Source organism: Bos taurus, chromosome 7 (assembly GCF_002263795.3).
Source record: "Bos taurus isolate L1 Dominette 01449 registration number 42190680 breed Hereford chromosome 7, ARS-UCD2.0, whole genome shotgun sequence".
Taxonomy (NCBI): domain Eukaryota; kingdom Metazoa; phylum Chordata; class Mammalia; order Artiodactyla; family Bovidae; genus Bos; species Bos taurus.
The window spans coordinates 17470969-17490495 of NC_037334.1; the positions used below are offsets into that span (position 1 = coordinate 17470969).

The 19527-nt window shown below is 39.3% G+C and overlaps 1 protein-coding gene across 1 annotated transcript in view; it reads right to left on the minus strand.

The window, feature by feature from the left end:
* Nucleotides 1-8199, minus strand: part of LOC100337081 (adhesion G protein-coupled receptor E3) — a 43013-nt gene extending 34814 nt beyond the window's left edge. The window contains exons 1-3 of the mRNA XM_024994939.2: nt 8155-8199; nt 5906-5956; nt 2390-2542 (exon numbers count right to left, since the gene is read on the minus strand). Of these exons, the coding sequence (XP_024850707.1) occupies nt 2390-2542; nt 5906-5956; nt 8155-8188 (238 nt within the window). The 5' untranslated portion in view covers nt 8189-8199. The remainder of the gene's footprint in view (nt 1-2389; nt 2543-5905; nt 5957-8154) is intronic.
* Between the last annotated feature and the right edge of the window lie 11328 nt (nt 8200-19527).

Below are 19527 nucleotides of genomic sequence, written 5' to 3' on the forward strand. Positions count from 1 at the left end.
ACCTCATTAGAACTGATTCAAATGTATTCTTTTTAATGGCTGAGTAATACTCCATTGTGTATACGTACCACAGCTTTCTTATCCATTCATCTGCTGATGGACATCTAGGTTGCTTCCATGTCCTGGCTATTATAAACAGTGCTGCGATGAACATTGGGGTACATGTGTCTCTTTCCCTTCTGGTTTCCTCAGTGTGTATGCCCAGCAGTGGGATTGCTGGGTCGTATGGCAGTTCTATTTCCAGTTTTTTAAGGAATCTCCACACTGTTCTCCATAGTGGCTGTACTAGTTTGCATTCCCACCAACAGTGTAAGAGAGTTCCCTTTTCTCCACACCCTCTCCAGCATTTATTGCTTGTAGACTTATGGATTGCAGCCATTCTGACTGGCATGAAATGGTACCTCATAGTGGTTTTGATTTGCATTTCTCTGATAATGAGTGATGTTGAGCATCTTTTCATGTGTTTGTTAGCCATCTGTATGTCTTCTTTGGAGAAATGTCTATTTAGTTCTTTGGCCCATTTTTTGATTGGGTCATTTATTTTTCTGGAGTTGAGCTGTAGGAGTTGGTTGTATATTTTTGAGATTAGTTGTTTGTCCGTTGCTTCATTTGCTATTATTTTCTCCCATTCTGAAGCCTGCCTTTTCACCTTGCTAATAGTTTCCTTAGTTGTGCAGAAGCTTTTAAGTTTAATTAGGTCCCATTTTTAAAGTATGAGTTTAGAAAATATGTCTCAGAGGAAGTGACAAAGTGTAAGAGAATATGGAAACACCATACAAGAAATGTTTCCACTTCAGTAGTCTTGCCTGGAAAGTTTCATGGACAAGAGGAGCCTGGCGGGCTATAGTCCCTGGGGTCGGGCTGTGACTGAGTGACTGAGCATACACGGAACTCATCTGTGTAGAAAACAACGGAAGAACTAAGACGACTTTACGACGAGCTCACGTTTTCTGTGTCTTGGGCACAGTTGGTATTCTTATGTTCAGAGTCTACAAGCAATACACTCTGAAGAGGGTGTGGAGAGAAGGGAATGCTCCTACATTGTTGGTAGGAATGTAAATTGATACAGCCACTATGGAGAACAGTGTGGAGTGCTTAAAAAAATAAGAATAGAGTTATCATGTGATTCCATAATCCTACTCCTGAGAAAATTTCTACCTAAAAAATAAATATATAAACAACTTTTTAAAATGAGTTGATTTCTCCATTTGAAAAAATCAGAAACAACATTTGAAAAACCACTAATGTGTTTTAGAAGTTAAGTTCTTATAAAACACTTTCTAAAAACTACTTTCTAAACCGAAGCAATAACGTGTTAGAACATATAATGAAAACAAATTCCCATGCACAAATCTTTATAACCTTTTCATTAATTTTTTGCTATAAACACAAATGTAAGTGCTTACAGTTTTTTGAAACCCCAAAATAGTAGTAATAAAATTTTGTGTGAACTCTATTTTTTTTTTTTTAGTATATTAGGAAACTTGCTCCTTGGAAGGAAAGCTATGACAAATCTAGACAGCATATTAAAAAGCAGAGACATCATTTTGCCAATGCCAACAAAGGTCTGTATAGTCAAAGCTGTGATTTTTCCAGTAGTCGTATGCGGATGTGAGAGTTGGACCATGAAGAAGGCCATGCACCAAAGAATTGATGCCTTCAAATTGTGACGCTGGAGAAGACTCTTGAGAGTCCCTTGGACAGCAAGGAGATCAAATCAATCAATTCTAAAGGAGATCAGTCCTGGATATTCATTGGAAGGACTGATGCTAAAGCTGAAGCTCCAATACTTTGGCCACCTGAAGTGAAGAGCTATCTCATTGAGAAAGACCCTGATGCTGGGAAAGGTTGAAGGCAAAGGAAGAAGAGGGTAGCAGAGGAATAAGACAGTTAGATAGCATTACCAACTCAATGCACAAGAATTTGAGCAAACTCTGGGAGGTAGTGAAGGATAGGGAAGCCTGGCATGCTGCAGTCCATGGGGTTGCAAAGAGTATGACATGACTTAGCAACTGAACAACAACGTTTCCAAATGAGAAAAACTCATTAGGCTATACATATCTGCCAACCCCTTATTAATATGGACTTTAAAATATTCCAAATTGAGGACAGACGCCTTTTATACATCCCTGGTAACATTCCTTCTTACTTAGCACTTAGATCCAAAGACTATGCAGTCTAAACAAAAAGATCCTTGAGCTAAAGAATTTAAGGGCTCTTTAATGCTATTCAACAAAAAAAGATTGTTTTTCATGCCTAGCATGTAGGTCTCCACTATCAAAGCCATTGATTTGATCAGTTATTATCAAAATTTAGGTCCAATCTCTCAATAGGAGGGATGAGTAGACCTACTTTTTTTCTAGAATGTGCTTACTGGAATAACACTCACCTATGCACGTCACTCCAGGATCATTAAACTGTCTCTTCCCATTGCTTGATTCATATCCAGATTTACAGGTGCAGAAGTAGCTTCCCACAGTGTTCGTGCAGGTGGCTTTCGAAGGGCAGGCCCGGGTATCCATGCATTCATTCACATCTGTGACTAAGGATCCATCAAACGTCAAACGAGTGAGTTCAGTCCATGTCACTATCCTATCAGGCAGGTGTTCAGTCCACTACAGAGTGCTCCTTAGGTTCAGCACTTGGTTTACCATTCTCTTACCCACCAGTTAATGAAAGCACTCCAGGTCCTGGTTCCACAGAGCTTATATTTTAATGAGGGGGCAAGGGAATCCCATATGGAAAGGATTGCAAATAGATGTAAGAAGCCACATTGAGGGCAAAAGGAGAAGGTGACAGAGAAGGGGGTGACAGAGAATGAGATGGTTGGATGACATCACCAACTCAGTGGACATGCTGCTGCTGCTAAGTCACTTCAGTCGTATCCGACTCTGTGCGATCCCATAGACAGCAGCCCACCAGGCTCCCCTGTCCCTGGGATTCTCCAGGCAAGAGTACTGGAGTGGGTTGCCATTTCCTTCTCCACAATGGACATAAGTTTGAGCAAACTCCAGGAGATGGTGAAGGACAGGGAAGTCTGGTGTGCTGCAGTCCATGGGGCCACAAAGAGTCAGACATGACTTAATGACTGAACAACCACAGGAAGAAGGCCGAGGTGGGATGAATTGAGAAAGTAACATTGAAACATACATTACCATATGTAAAATTAGATAGCCAGTGAAAATTTTACTGTATGAAGCATGAAGCTCAAACCCAGTGCTCTGTAACAACCTAAAGGGGTGGGATGGGGTGGGAGGTGGGAGGGAGGTTCAAGAGGGAGGGGACATATGTACAGCCATGAGTGTGAGCAAGCTCCAGGGGTTGGTGATGAACAGGGAAGCTTGGCACGTTGCAGTCCATGGGGTCTCAAAGAATTGGACCCTGAGCGACTGAACTGAACTGATAGCTGATTCATATTGATGTACGGCAGAAACCGACACAATACCATAAGGCAATTATCCTTCCAATTAAAAATAAACTTGAAAAAAAGAAGCCAGAAGCTAAGAGAGGGTCAGGAAGAGAAATTCTGTAGGATGACCAGGGCAAGTGTCATCAGGGCAAGCCGAGATGACTAAGTATGAGAAAATCTAGCAGAAGATGTTTTTTTTTTTTTTTTTTTTTTTCTTTTTTGGCCCTGCCACATGGCATGTGGGATCTTAGTTCCCCAACCAGAGATTGAACCTGGGTCTTTTGTGTTGAAAGTGTGGAGTCTTAACCACTGGACAGCCAGGGAAGTCTCTAGCAGAAGGTTTTCTTGAGCAGTGGGACAGCCATGAGATGGAGACCATCTTGGTGTGGAATGGTGGACAAGAGTGAACAGGAAGACAGACTGATCATCCCTGAGTTCAAAATGTAATCTTAGGGGCTTCCCTGGTGGCTCAGTGGTAAAGAATCCACCTGCCAGTTCAGGAGACGTGGATTCGATTCCTGGTCCAGGAAGATCCCACACGTCTTGGAGCAACTGAGCCCATTTGCCACAACTACAGAGCCCATGCGCTGCAAGTACTGAAGCCTAAGTATCCTAGAATCCATGCTCGATGACAAGAGAGGCCACCACAGTGAGAAGCTGCACCACAGTTAGAGAGTTGCCTCTACTCTCCAAAACTAGAGAAAAGCCTGTGCAGCATCAAAGACCCAGGATAGCCAAAAAGAAAATTTTAAAAATATAATCTTAAAAAGTTAATGTCCCAAGGCAATCTCCCAGTAAATATTCATGAAGATAATACTTCCTAACTATTTATTTTTATTGGCCAGGAGGCACAGCATGAGGGACCTTAGTTCCCAGAATAGGGATCAAACCCATGCCCCTTGCAGTGAAAACATAGAGTTATAACCATTGGACCACCAGGCAAGTCTCATGATTTTTAATTTCCCAGGCTAGATTGCATTTTCTTAATTTTTTGCTTTCATTTTATCATTTACAAGATGAAAATAATTCTACATATTTGGTCATACTATGATCCAGTGATTCTTCTTCGAGAAATTCCTCAAGAAAAATGAGAGCATATGTCCACAGAAAGACTTTGTTCAATAGGCTTCACAGCAGCCCTCTTCATCATAGTCAACCATCAGAAAATCGGAAAATCAGGAGTCCATCAACAGGAAAATGGATCAATAAACTGTGGTATATTAACAAAATGGAATGCTATGTCTGATTGACAAGAGATATTCAGGATGTATTAGGTGAAATAAAAAGATATTGTAAAATGCATAAACTGTGACTGCATTTGTGAATAATACATACATAGTCATATCTGCATTTATCAAATTTTGGTCTGTATCTATATCTATTTACCTACTTATGTATGTAAATGCATGTTTATATTTACGTACATACTATTTAACATACATAGGCTATTTGTACAAAGAACCCACAAAAATTATATGGAAATAATAAAAGATGATCACTCTTTTTACTGTGACTCATGTGTTTAAATATACACATATTTACTTAATTATATATATAATATATATTTTAAAATGTCTATAGTTATGTATGTATATATATTTAAATATACACCTATTTGTCTATATTTATATTAATATATACTTTTAAAATAACTATGTAAATAAGTCAATAGGTATGACATTCTCAGTCACTCAGCCATGTCTAACTCTTTGCAACCCTATGGACTGTAGCCCACTAGGCTACCCTGTCCATGGGATTCTCCAGGCAAGAATACTGGAGTGGGGTGCCATTTCCTACTCCAGGGGGTCTTCCTGACCCAAGGATCAAGCCTGTGTCTCCTGCACTGCAGGCAGATTCTTTACCACTGAGCCATCAGGGAAGCCCATAAATAGGTGTGTATATATATGTAGGAGAATCCCATGGACAGAGGAGCCTGGCAGCTTACAATCTATAGGGTTTTGCAAAGAGTCAGACACAACTGAAGAGACTTAGCATGCACACGTAATAAAAAGAATAGTTTTCTCTTTATTATTTCTATATAATTGTTCTTCTGACTTTTGTGGATTCTTTGTGTAAATAGCCTCAGTTACACAGTAAGAATGAGCCAATAAAGCTATTTCTTTTTAAGTGTCATAAATGTAGCATGGTAGGAAAAACTGTGAAGGCTAGAATTACTTGGAGAGTCACATGAGTTTGAGCAAATGCTTACCATTTCCATGTTTCTCTTTTTAACTCTGAATTTGGGGAAAGAGAAAGTTGTTCTGCTTATCCTCAAACTGCTTTGTAAAGAAACATCTACAGGGACTCTCCTAGCAGTCCAGTGGTTAAGATTCCACCTTCCAGTGCAGGGGCTATGGGTTTGATCCCTGGTCAGGGAACTAGGGTCCCACATGCCTCTGGGTGCGGTCCAAAAAAAAAAAAACAAAAAACCCAACATCTGTAGAAACACAGGCTACACAAACTATTCCAGATTCATTCTGCCCATCACCCACATACCTTGAAGTGATGTGTTAGGAATATTCAGAGAGAAAATTAAGCAGGAAAGTCCTGGGGGAGAAAACAAAAGGGGAGTTTAATTTTTTAAATACTTTCTGGTGGCCTGAATCTGTTGAGGCTGACTTTACTTTCCTCCCCCAAATAGCTCTTGAATACTTTCTCTAAACACATGGAGCACATTCAACACAATTTTGGCCCCCTAGAGACTGTTTGGTCCTTGAGAGCTAAAAGTCAGTTGATCATAATCAACAAACATTCACAGATTGATAAAAATATTTTTGAGATGTCAAGGATAAAAATGGATGAAACGGGAAAATTTAGAAAGCTGAATAATACTGACAAATAATTATTTACTTTAATGCCTTTTATAAGTCTATGAAAAAAAGCAAAGTGAAAGTGTTAGTTGCTCAGTCTTTGCGACCTCATGGACTATAGCCCACCAGGTTTTTCTGTCCATGGGATTTTCCAGGCAAGAATACTGAAAAGGATTGTCATTTCCTTCTCCAGGGGATTGTCATGACCCAGGGATCAAACCTGGGCTGCCTGAATTGAATTGCAGGCAGATTCTTTACCGTCTGAGCCACCAAGGAAGCCCCTATATAGTTACATAGGTAGCAAAATGTGGCTTCGTCAGTTGTTGAATTTAACATTCATTAGCACTTTATTTTATTTGAAAATAATGCAGAAGTTAGGTTTTCTCACTGGACACGTGTTTCATAAAAGTCAAAAGAGTTGTGGAATTCCCTGGTCGTTCAGTGGTTAGGATTCTGTGTTTTCGTTACTGAGGGGCTGGATTGGATTCCTGGTCCGGGAAGTAAGATCCAGTGTGGCCAAAAGAGAAAGTCACAGGACTTGGACAATTGAACGAGTTTATCATGGACAAGTAAATTAAAAAGTATAATTCTAGAAGTCCTCTTTGTATTTTTAGTAAAACAAAAACAAAAAACACATAGCATGGAATGAGGAGCAATTTCAATATGTTTTATAAAATACATGTTGGGGCTTCCAAAATCAGGAGCAGGAAGCAAACGTGATTTCTCTGAAACAAGAAAGATACTCATCAATTTTTAGTTCCCATCAAGGTACGTTCATACAGAAAGAGCAACATTGCAATTTTACAAGCAATCTGCACGCTCAGTAAATTTACAAGCAATTTGCATGCTCTGAGTCATCAGCTCAGAGACTTAGAGGACCCAAGTATGGAAATTCTGGCTCACTAAGCAAATAGATCCGGAAGAATCAAACTCAGTTTCAGGAAGAACAATGAGCACGGGACAGCTTTCCATGCCAAAAACCTGGCCCTGACACGAAATAATCCATTCTTACATGAGATTCATGTTTTGCAAGGGCTTTCCAGCTGGCTCAGTAGTAAAGAATCTGCCTGCCAATGCAGGAGTTGCAGGAGACAAGGTGGCAAAGATCTCCTGGAGAAGAAAATGACAACTCGCTCCAAAATTCTTGCCTGGAAAATCCAGTGGACTGTAGCCTGCCAGGCTCCTCTGTCCATGGGGTTGCAAAGAGTAGGACACGACTGAGCACAGCACAACAACAACCACCCCTTGTATGACGGAGTATAAGAGATTGCAAGCTTTGAAGAGCCCCATTGCCTGATGAAATCATTTTGAAGTGCCCTATCTTAATTCCTCCAGGTATTTCCACAGGAGACATACCTCAGCCATGGTTTAAAAGAACAAACCAGGTGGATGCCCCCTGCCCAAGCCACAGTGTTGAAAACAAGACAGAGTATGAGAGTTGAAGTGTCCTTGCTATTTCTATTTAAAGAGAATAACATATATATTTTTAATTTTTTATTGTTTTTTTAAGTTATTTTTAATTGGAGGATAATTGCTTTATAATGTTGTGTTGGCTTCTACCATACAATAACGTGAGTCAGCCCTAAGTATACATATGTCACCTGTCTCTTGACTGCCCCCCACCCCAGTCTACCCCTCAAAGTTGTCACAGAGCACTGAGTTGCACTTTCTGTGTTATACAGCATCTCCCCACTAGCTATCTATTTTACACATGATAAAGTGTATGTTTCAATGCTATTTCTCAATTTGTCTCACCTACTTCTTGCCTCCCTGCCCCCCACCTTCCCCTGTGTCCACAAATCCATCTTCTGTGCCTGTGTCTATTCCTGCCCTGCAAATAGATTCATCAGTACCTTTTTTCTAGATTCCACATATATGCATTAATATACAATATCAGTTTTTGTTAAGAGAGAATAAAATATTTTAACGACTTACCACTCAAAGGCAAAAAGAGACTTCGAGCCATCATGACAAAATGAGAACAGAAATAGGAACTTATATGTCTTTATCTCTGGTATTTCTCAAGGAGAATTGGGGATTTTGTAACCGCTACTGTGGGACCATCTTCTAGTATTCTAATGAGAAACTAAAGAGAACAGCACTTTTTTTTTTTTTTTAAATACAGAAACTGAGACAGTCAACTTAAGGCTGCAACTTACTCTGAAATGCATTTTAAAAAATAAGATGAATGTCACAAAATTCCTAGAGCTAATCAGTGAATTTAAGTTGCAGGATACAAAATCAATACACAGAAATCACTTGCATTTCTATATGCTAACAATGAAAAATTGGAAAGAGAAATTGAGGAATCAATCCCATTCACTATTGCAACAAAAAGAATTAAATATCTAGGAATAAATTTACCTAAGGAAACAAAAGAACTGTTACACAGAAAGTTATAAGACACTAATGAAAGAATCAAAGACGACACAAGCAGATGGAGAGATATTCCATTTTCCTAGGTAGGAATAATCAATATTGTGAAAATGACTATACTACCAAATGCAATCTACAGATTTTGTGTGATTCCTATCAAATTCCAAATGAATTTTTTTCACAGAACTAGAATAAAAAATTACACAATTCTTATGGAAACACAAAAGACCCCAAATAGCCAAAGCAGTCTTGAGAAAGAAGAATGGAGCTGGAGGAATCAACCTTCCTGACTTCAGATTATATTACTAAGCTACAGTCATCAAGATCATATGGTACTGGCACAGAAACAGAAATATAGACCAATGAAACAAGATAGAAATCCCAGAAATAAACCCATGCACCTATGGGTACCTCATTTTTGACAAAGGAGGCAAGAATATACAATGGTGTAAAGACAGCCTCTTCAATAAATGGTGCTGGGAAAACTGGACAGCTACATGTAAAAAAATGAAGTTAGAACACTTCCTAACACCATACACAAAGATAAACTCAAAATGGATTAAAGACCTAAATGTAAAACCAGAAGCTATAAAACTCTTAGAGGAAAACATAGGCAGAACACTCGATGACATGAATCAAAGTAAGATCCTCTATGACCCACCTTCTAGAGTAATGGAAATAGAAACAAAAGTAAACAAGTGGGACCTGATTAAACTTAAAACCTTTTGCACAGCAAAGGAAACTATAAGCAAGGTGAAAAGACAACCCTAAGAATGGGAGAAAATAATAGCAAATGAAACAACTGACAAAGGATTAATTTCCAAAATATACAAGCGACTCATACAACTCAATACCAGAAAAACAAACAACCCAATCAAAAAGTGGGAAACAGATTTAAACAGACATTTCTCTGAAGAAGACATACAGATGGCTAACAAACACATGAAAAGATGCTCAACATCGCTCATTATTAGAGAAATGCAAATCAAAACTACAATTAGATATCACCTCACATCAGTCAGAATGGCCATCACCAAAAAGTCTACAAACAATAAATGCTGGAGAGGGTGTGGAGAAAAGGGAATGCTCTTGCACTGTTGGTGGGAATGTAGATTGATACAGGCACTATGAAAGACGGTATGGAGATTCCTTAAAAACTAGGAATAAAACCACCATATGATCCAGCAATCCCACTCCTAGGCATATACCCTGAGGAAACCAAAATTGAAAAAGACACATGTATCCCATTGTTCATTGCAGCACTATTTACAATAGCTAGAACATGGAAGCAATGTAGATGCCCATCGGCAGATGAACGGATAAAGAAGCTGTGGTACATATACACAGTGGAATATTATTCAGCCCTAAAAAGGAACGTATTTGAGTCAGTTCTAATGAGGTGGGTGAACCTAGAACCTATTATACAGAGTGAAGTGAGTCAGGAAGAGAAAGATAAATATCATATTCTAATGCATATATGAGAGAAGGAAATGGCAACCCACTCCAGTCTTCTTGCCTAGAGAACTCTGTAGACAGAGGAGCCTAGTGGGCTGCTGTCCATGGGGTCACACAGAGTCAGACATGACTGAAGCAACTTAGCATGCATGCATGCATTGGAGAAGGAAATGGCAACCCACTCCAGCATTCTTGCCTGGAGAATCCCAGGGACAGAAGAGCCATCTATGGGGTCGCACAGAGTCGGACACGACTGAAGCAACTTAGCAGCAGCAGCAGCAACGCATATATATGTAATCTAGAAAAACGGCACTGAAGAATTTATTTACAGGGCAACAGTGGAGAAACAGACATAGAGAATAGATTTATGGACATGGGGAGAGAGGAGGAGAGAGTGAGATGTATGGAAAGAGTAACAGGGAAACTTACATTACCATATGCAAAATAGATAGCCAATGGGAATTTGCTGTATGGCTCAGGAAACTCAAACAGGGGCTCTGTATCAACTTAGAGGGGTGGGATGGTAAGGGAGATGCAAGGGAGGTTCAAAAGGGAAAGGATATATGTATACCTGTGGCTGATTCATGTTGAGGTTTGACAGAAAACAAAAAAATTCTGTAAAGCTACTATCCTCCAATAAAAAAATGAATTAATTTTTAAAAGTAAGATGAACGAATGAAGTGAGAGGGCAATGCAGACATGGAGATACATTGTAAAAACACAAGTAAAATGTTCACTGAAGATTCCAGGTTTGTGTGCAGGACCTGATTTTGCTCCCACCCCTCAGAAATGGCAACTGGCTTGTGGCATTTTTGTATCTTATTGTTCATAATTTGCCCCCATCTGTGCATATGTGAAGTTATTAGTCCCATTTTGCCTTTTGTTGTTCAGGGAGATGTTTGTCCAGGTGGAACCACTGCAATGAAGGGTCCCAGGTCCCAGCCTCTCTCAGGTACATGGACATTCACTGTACAATTCTTGCAGCTTGGCAAGTTTTCATAATAAAATGATGTTTAAAAATCTTAAAGTACCTTTCTTATAGAAATCTTAGAAACATGGATTTGAAATAGAAGAAAATAAAACTTACATCTAAGCTCTATGCTCAGAGCTCCTACTAATGTTAGAAAATTTTTAATTATGCTCTACATATTTTTTCTGTATCTTGGGATTATTGACATTGGAGTTGGATTATTCTTTGCTGTGGGAGCCTGTTGTAGGCCCCACCCACTAGAGGCTAGCAGTACCACCCCCCAGATGTGACAATGAAAACACTGTCGCACCTCCCACTTCCCCATCCTCACATTGCCCCTCCTCCCCACTGGTAACTTGTGCTCTACATCTGTGAGTCCGCTTCTCTTTTATTATATATTTACCAGTTTTTTTTTGTATTTTTCAGATCCCACCTCTAAGTGATATCATACAGTTTTTATCTTTCTCTGCCTGACTTACTTCACTTAGCATAATGCCCTCCATGTTCATACATGTTGCTGCAAATGGCAAATTTTCATCCCTTTTTATGGCTTAGAAGTATTCCAGGGTGTGTGTATACCACATCTTTTTTCCATTCATCTGTTGATGGACACTCAGGTTACTTCTATATGTTAGCAATTGTCAATAATGCTTCTATGAACTTTGGGATGCATGTATCCTTTCAAATTAGTGTTTTTGATAATCCACAATAAATGGTTTCTTGAAGGATATGTGATTTCAGATGATGCTGGAGAGATTAAATAAGCCTTGACACATGAAGGAGAATGATGAGTTCCAGAATAAGTGGGCATTAGGGCCAATATTCAGAATTTAGTTCATGGACCAACAACCCAGCCAGGCTGGAAGTGCAAAGTCCGAACAGGGCCAAGAGGGCCAAGGTGTTAGTTTCCATTCTGATTTGCTATTTCTGACCAAAATAAACTTGCAAATTTGCGGGGAGCAGGGGAAGGGATCAGAAGAAGGAAGTCTCTTTTCTTCTGCTTTTTAAAGAAATATCTTAGCTATAGATGTCTTCACATTAGCTATTACTTATAAGCTGCTTTTTGATCAAGTCCTACAAAGATGAAGTTATCAAATCACTGAGCTGATCTCTTCCAGATGGAGGCCCACGTTTGTGAGATGCTGAATGTCCCACCATGGCCTTTCTCTCTGCATTCGCCTCTCGGCCCCAACATATGCCCAACAACAACTTGATCATGCTATATTCTCCACCTGAATCTTACTTCCTTCCATCAGAGACCAGATTGATGCCTTTCATTCATAGAAGGCTATTTCTATTTTCTTTTCTTTTAATTAAGTAATTTTTTACATACAAAAAAAAAAGCTGTGCATAATGAATATGTGCAACTCAACGAGTTTGTAGATTCGTACAAACTCAGACGACCATTACTGACGCCAAAATATTGGTTCTCTGTACACAATGCTGATATGAGATACGGAGACAGAGTTTCGAAGGAGAAAGAAAGAGCAGATTTATTCTTTGTCAGGCAAAGAGGGAGTACAGCAAGCTAGTGTCTCAGGAAGTGTTCTCCTCTCTTCAGAGGGAGGGTAATCAAGACATGGAAACCTTTTCAGTCCCTCAGAATATTCTCCAATGTCCCCTTCTGGTCAGTACCATCCTCCCAACCCTGGAATTAACCCATTTCCACCACCACAGATTATTTTTGTCTGTTCTTGAACTTTATATAAGTAGACTCTTACCATCTGTTGTCTCTTCAATTGCTCTTCTTTTGTTAATTATTGTCTATTAGATTTATCCATGTTGGGGCATGTAGCTGTGCTTTGTCCTTTTTCATTGGTATATGGGATTCCATTCCATGAATATGTCCCAATCTACTTATCCATACATATCTGTTGGTGTACATGGGTACTCATTTCTTTTGGGAATATGCCTAGGAGTGAAATCACACACACACAGCAAAAAGTATATACAGATAACAATAGATAGGAATAAAGATCACAGAGATGCAGTAGATATGGACAAATAATGTTCCAAAGTTTTTATACCAGCATTTAGTGTTTTCCCCACATTTAAAAAATAACATGCACTGAGAAATGGGGTGCTTTAATTATGTGCTGTCTGGTTGCCATACTCACTTCCTAGATACTGATGGGTATTTTTTCTCAGACTAGATTATTTAGCTCTGTAAAGGTGGCACCCTGATGCATGTTGCTGCAAAAACCCACTTCCCCCATTTTCTTCCTGTGGTAACTAGCAGAGCTCAGGGTGCAAACGAATGATGAATGTGTGTTTGCTTGCTAATATAACATGCAGTATGACATTCCAGTTTCACAGACATCATCTTTATAGACCAGTTGAACTTAAAAATATAAGATGAACTGTAAGTATTTATTATGTATTTAGGCAAATATAGATTAAAATGGAAATGCACAAAGCAATGCTAGACATTGTTCACTGATATGGGTGTTTTATGCATGAATATATGTTGAGATGCATATGTATTTGGATGCATATAATAAACATATGTGTGAAAATCAGAAAGGAAGGATATATGCTAAATAAATACTATTTGCCGCCTTGGGGGAATGGGAAGAAAAACAGAACCTAGGGTTGGAGAGTCAAAGGGAGTCATTGGATCTGTCAAAAGTTATTTTCTTTGTTTAAAATCCCAAAATGAATATAATAAAATGTTGCTAATTAAGACCCAAATTGAATATAATAAAATGCTGCTGTTGTTGCTGCTTAGTTGCTAAGTAGTGTTTGACTCTTTTGCAACCCCATGAACTGTATAGCCCGCCAGGCTTCTCTGTCCATAGGATTCTCTAGGCAACAATACTGGAGTGGGTTGCCATTTCCTCCTCCAGGGGATCTTCTCAACCAAGGGATTGAACTTGGGTCTCCTGCATTGGCAGGTGGATTCCTTACCACCAAGCCACCAGGGAAGCACAATAAAATGTTACTAATTGTCCTTTCTAGGTGATGGGTATATAAGTGTTTGATATAATACATAGTAATTCTTTGGTTTTAATTTTTTCTTTAAAAAAAAAAACGATTTTTTTTTTCAAGAAAAAGATCAGAATTTGGTTGTGGGTTAGCAAGAGACTAAAGATTGAGATTTCATGAATCCGAATTAAGTGGTTCTTTCTTTCCTCCTTTGGCTCTCTGTTCCTTCATTTCTCAAATATTTATTGAGCTCCAACTAATCTGTTAATTTGCCTTGGGAATACGAATGCTATTCCTGTTTCTAAGGCATTACACAGGAGAGAGAAGTGAAGGAGACGCTCGGTGTCTACGGAGATGTTACTCCTGGGGGTACGTGGGTGCTGGCTACATCGGTACTATCATCACATTTCTATAAATCTGAAACTGTTCTCTTTTACTGAAGTATAGTTGATGTACAATGTTGTGTTAGTTTCTGGTGTATATATCTATCCTTTTGCAGATTCTTTTCCATTATAGGTTGTTACAAGATACTGAATATAGCTCCCTGTGCTGTACAATAGGTTCTTGATGTTCATTTTATATATAATAGTATGTACCTATTAATCCCAAACACTTAATTTATTCCTCCACCCTCCCCTTTCCCACTTGGTAACCATAAGTTTGTTTTCAGTGTCTGTGAATCTGTTTCTGTTTTGTAAATAAATTCACTTGTATCGTTTTTTTATAGATTCCACATAGAGACAATGTCATATGATATTTATCTTTGTTTGACTTACTTCACTTAATATGAGAATCTATAGGTCCATCCATGTTGCTACAAATGGCATTATTTCATTCTTTTTTATGGCTAATGGTCCACTGTCTACATGTATTACATCTTTGATATCCATTCACCTGTGGATGGATATTTAGGTTGCTTCCATATTTTGACTGTTGTAAATAGTGCTGCTATGGGATTTCTTTGGAAGGAATGATGCTAAAGCTGAAACTCCAGTACTTTGGCCACCTCGTGCAAAGAGTTGACTCACTGGAAAAGACTCTGATGCTGGGAGGGATTGGGGGCAGGAGGAGAAGGGGACGACAGAGGATGAGCTGGCTGGATGGTAACACCGACTCGATGGACGTGAGTCTCAGTGAACTCCGGGAGTTGGTGATGGACAGGGAGGCCTGGCGTGCTGCGATTCATGGGGTCGCAAAGAGTCGGACACGATTGAGCGACTGAACTGAGCTCAACTGATGAACATTACAGTGCATGGATCCTCTCGCTACAGAGCGAGAGGAAGTCATGGAGGAAGTTAGAACATGAGACATTCTCAGGACTCTCGTCCACTCCCTCCCACCCGGCTGGTGGAGCAGGTGCCGAGCAATCTATATAATTTGTCAGGTGCAGAAACAGAAGGAATCTCTTTCAGAATGAACTGGCAGATACCATCCCAAATAGGGTCCCCAGTAAGGCAGATTGACAAAAGAACAAAAAGATGGTTCTGAAACATCCAGAGCAATGTCAGTGGTGACACTGACAAGAGTAGGATTGTTGGGTCGTATGGTAGGTCTGTTGTTAATTTTTTAAAAGAACTTCCATATTGTTCTCCATAGTGACTACACCAACTGATATTCTTATGAATAGTGTAAGAAGGTTCCTTTTTCTCCACACCCTCTCCAGCATTTGTTATTTGTAGACTTTTTAATGATGGCCATTCTGACCATCATTAGAATGATGAGGTAATACCTCATTATAGTTTTGCTTTGTACTTCTCTAATAATTAGCAATGAGGAGCACCTTCTGAAACAGTTCTTTTAAAATTATGTTAATTATGTGAAGTGAAGGATGTGTTAAATAATCTGATGGTAAACATTTTGCAGTTGTATATGTGTCAAATTATCACACGATTTACTTACACAACATGTAAGTAAACTTAAGCTTAGACAATATTATATGTCAATTGCACTGCAATGAAGCTGGAAAAAAGTCATTCATGGTCTCTACTCCCTTTCTCTTCTAATTCTGGCTTCTGGCTGATGTTACATCACTGACACTGCTCTGGATATTTCAGAAGCATCTTTTTGTTCTTTTGTCAATCTGCATTATTGGGGACCCTGTTTGGGACGGTATCTGACAGTTCATTCTGAAAGAGATTCCTTCTGCTTCTGCACCTGCCAAATTATATAGATTGCTCCACAAATGCTCCACCACCTGGGCGGGAGAGAGTGGACAAGAGTCCTGAGAATGTCTTATGTTCTAACTTCCTCCATGACTTCCTCTCGCTCTGTACTGTCTTTGTCTGACCTTGGTGTGGGGGTGGAGGAGAGGTCAAAAGGACTGCTTGTATGTGATATTGTATTATGTCAAGGTCACCTGAATAACTTTTGAAATTAAAAAAAAAAAATCTTCAATTTGGGAACTACCATCTGACCCAGCAATTTCACTCCTGGGTATATATCTAAAAAAATTTAAATGCTAATTTGGAAAGATACATGTACCCCAATGTCTGTAGCAGCACCATTTAACAATACCAAGATATGGAAGCAATGAAAATGCCCATCAACAGATAAATGGATAAAGAAGATGTAGTATACTTATATAATGGAATATTAGCCATAAAAGTGAATAAAATAATGCCATTTGTAGCAATGTGAATAGACCCAGAGACTATCATACTAAGTGAAGTAAGCCAGACAGAGAAAGGCAAATATCATATGATACCATTTACATGTGGAATCTTAAAAGAGGGTACTGCTGCTGCTGCTAAGTCACTTCAGTCGTGTCCGACTCTGTGTGACCCCATAGACGGCAGCCCACCAGGCTCCGCCGTCCCTGGGATTCTCCAGGCAAGAAACTGGAGTGGGTTGCCATTGCCTTCTCCAATGCATGAAAGTGAAAAGTGAAAAGTGAAAGTGAAGTCGCTCAGTCCTGTCCAACTCTTAGCGACCCCATGGACTGCAGCCCACCAGGCTCCTCCATCCATGGGATTTTCCAGGCAAGAGTACTGGAGTGGGGTGCCATTGCATTCTCTGAAAAGAGGGTACCAGCTCACACACATCAAAAACAAACTTATGGTTACCAAAAGGGAAAGGCAGGAAGGAGGAATAAATTGGGAGTTTGGGGTCAGCATATACAGACTACTAAACTTATGGTTACCAAAAAGGAAAGGCAGGAAGGAGGGATAAATTGGGAGTTTGGGGTCAGCATATACAGACTACTATATATAAAATAGATTAAAAAAAGGACCTACTGTACAGCCCAGAGAACCGTATTCAATATTTTGTAATAACCTATATGGGAAAAAAAACCTGAAAAAAGAATATGCATGCATGCAGGCTAAGTCGCTTCAGTTGTGTCCAACTCTTTGCAACTCTATGGACTGTAGACTCCCAGGCTCCCCTGTTCATGGGATTTCCCAGCAAGAATACTGAAGTGGGTTGCCTTTTCCTTCTGCATGGGATCTTTCTGACCCAGGGATCTAACCTGCATCTCTTATGTCTCCTGCATTGGCAGGTAGGTTCTTTACTACTAGCACTATCTGGGAAGCCCAAGGGGGGGGGGATTATATATATATATATATATATATATATATATATATATATATAGATTATAGATATATATAACCAAATCACTTTGCTGTACACCTGAAACTAACATAACATTGTAAATCAAGTGTAATTAAATTGAAAAAAGATGTGATATATTTATATATATTACATATTATATATATATACATAATGGAATATACAATAAGCTGGACTTCACTGATGGTCCAGTGGTTAAGAATCCAGTGGTTAAGCCTTGCAATGCAAGGGACACGGGTTTGATCCCTGGTCGGGTTTGATCCCACATGCTGCAGAGCAACTAAGCCAGTGTGCTCTAACTACTGAAGCCCGTGCACCTCAGAGCCTGTGCTCAGCGAGAAGAGAAGCCGCCACAATGAGATGCACGAGCACCACATCAAAGAGAAGCCCCCGCTGGAGGCAACTAGAGAAAGCCCATGTGCAGCCACAGAGATCTACCACAGCCAATAAATAAATAAGTCTTTAAAAGCATACAATGCGATATTAGCTATAAAAAACCCCCCAAATGTGGCATTAGCAGTAAGATTATGAATAGGTGGATGAGTTTTAGGGCTCATGAGTGAATATGCTCTGTGTGAGACTATAATGATGGACACAGATTATTACACAATTATCTAAACCCTTGGAATGCACAACACCCAGAGTGAACCCTAACTGGTGAACTATGGATTTGGGGTGACCATGATGTATTGATGCAGATTCATCAGTTTTAACAAATGTACCGCTGTGGGTGGGCCAGTCAGGGAGCCTCTGCCTGTGTGCAGGTGGCAGGGAATTCTCTATACCCATCGCTTGGTTTTTCTGTGAACCTAGAACTGCTCTAAAAAAACCAATATTTTCTTTAGAAGTCACCTATATCTACAGAATGGTAGAAATAATACACTGACTTTTCCAGCTAGGTACACTTTGATTACCTATCCTGTTCATTCTCCTAAACATTGTATGTGGTAAAAACATTGCATGTGGGGAAACAGGTGAGCATAAAAAACTCAGGTTTTTCTTTTTTCTTTTCTTTCTTTTCGTAATGAGCGAGTGAAACAACGAACCTCATCAATTTTGCTTGAAGACACATACTCACACACATCACGCCAAACTTTGTCATTATATAGATAGATAGATAGATAGATAGATAGATAGATAGATAGAAGTGGGGCTTCTCTGGTGGTTCTAGGGTAAAGAATTCACCTGCCAATGTGGGAGACGTAGTCTTGGTACCAATTTTGGTATTTACCAATATACATATACATATCATATACTAATATATATAGTAGTAGTATCATCCTGGCTATGATGATGACTTGCAAGATGATTTTCCAAAACTGGTATTAAACTTTTTAGCACTGTAAAGACAGGCAAGTTTACACTGGCATACACACAATCATACACCACCCCACCCCCAATTCTGTGAGGCTTTGATAACAGAACACATATTTAGATTGTAAATTGAGCTAAGAACATGAGGGCAGGTCAGGACTACATTTTTTGTCATGAGAGAAAATTTGTAAGTCATCCAGTTCCCATGATAAGTCTTTATTATATTTTTTTAAACCTGCATTGTTTTGAATAATAGGGAAAGTTCATTTCAAAACTTAAATGACATACCATATATATGCATTCATCTGATATATGTATATGTGTATGTGTGTCTTGATGAAGGTGAAAGTGAAAAATCTGACTTAAACCTCAACATTCAAAAAACTAAGATCATGGCATCTGGTCCCATCACTTTATGGCAAATAAATGGGCAAACGGTGGAAACAGTGACAGACTTTTTTCTTGAGTTCCAAAGTCACTGCAGATGGTGACTGTGGCTGTGAAATTAAAAGATGCATGCTTCTTGGAAGAAAAGCTATGACAAGCCTTAAACAGCATATTAAAAAGCAGAGACATCACTTTGCCAACAAAGGTCCGTATAGGCAAAGCTGAGAGTTGGACCATAAAGAAAACTGAGCACTTAAGAACTAATGCTTTTGAACTGTGATGCTGGAGGAGACTCTTGAGAGTCTCTTGGACTG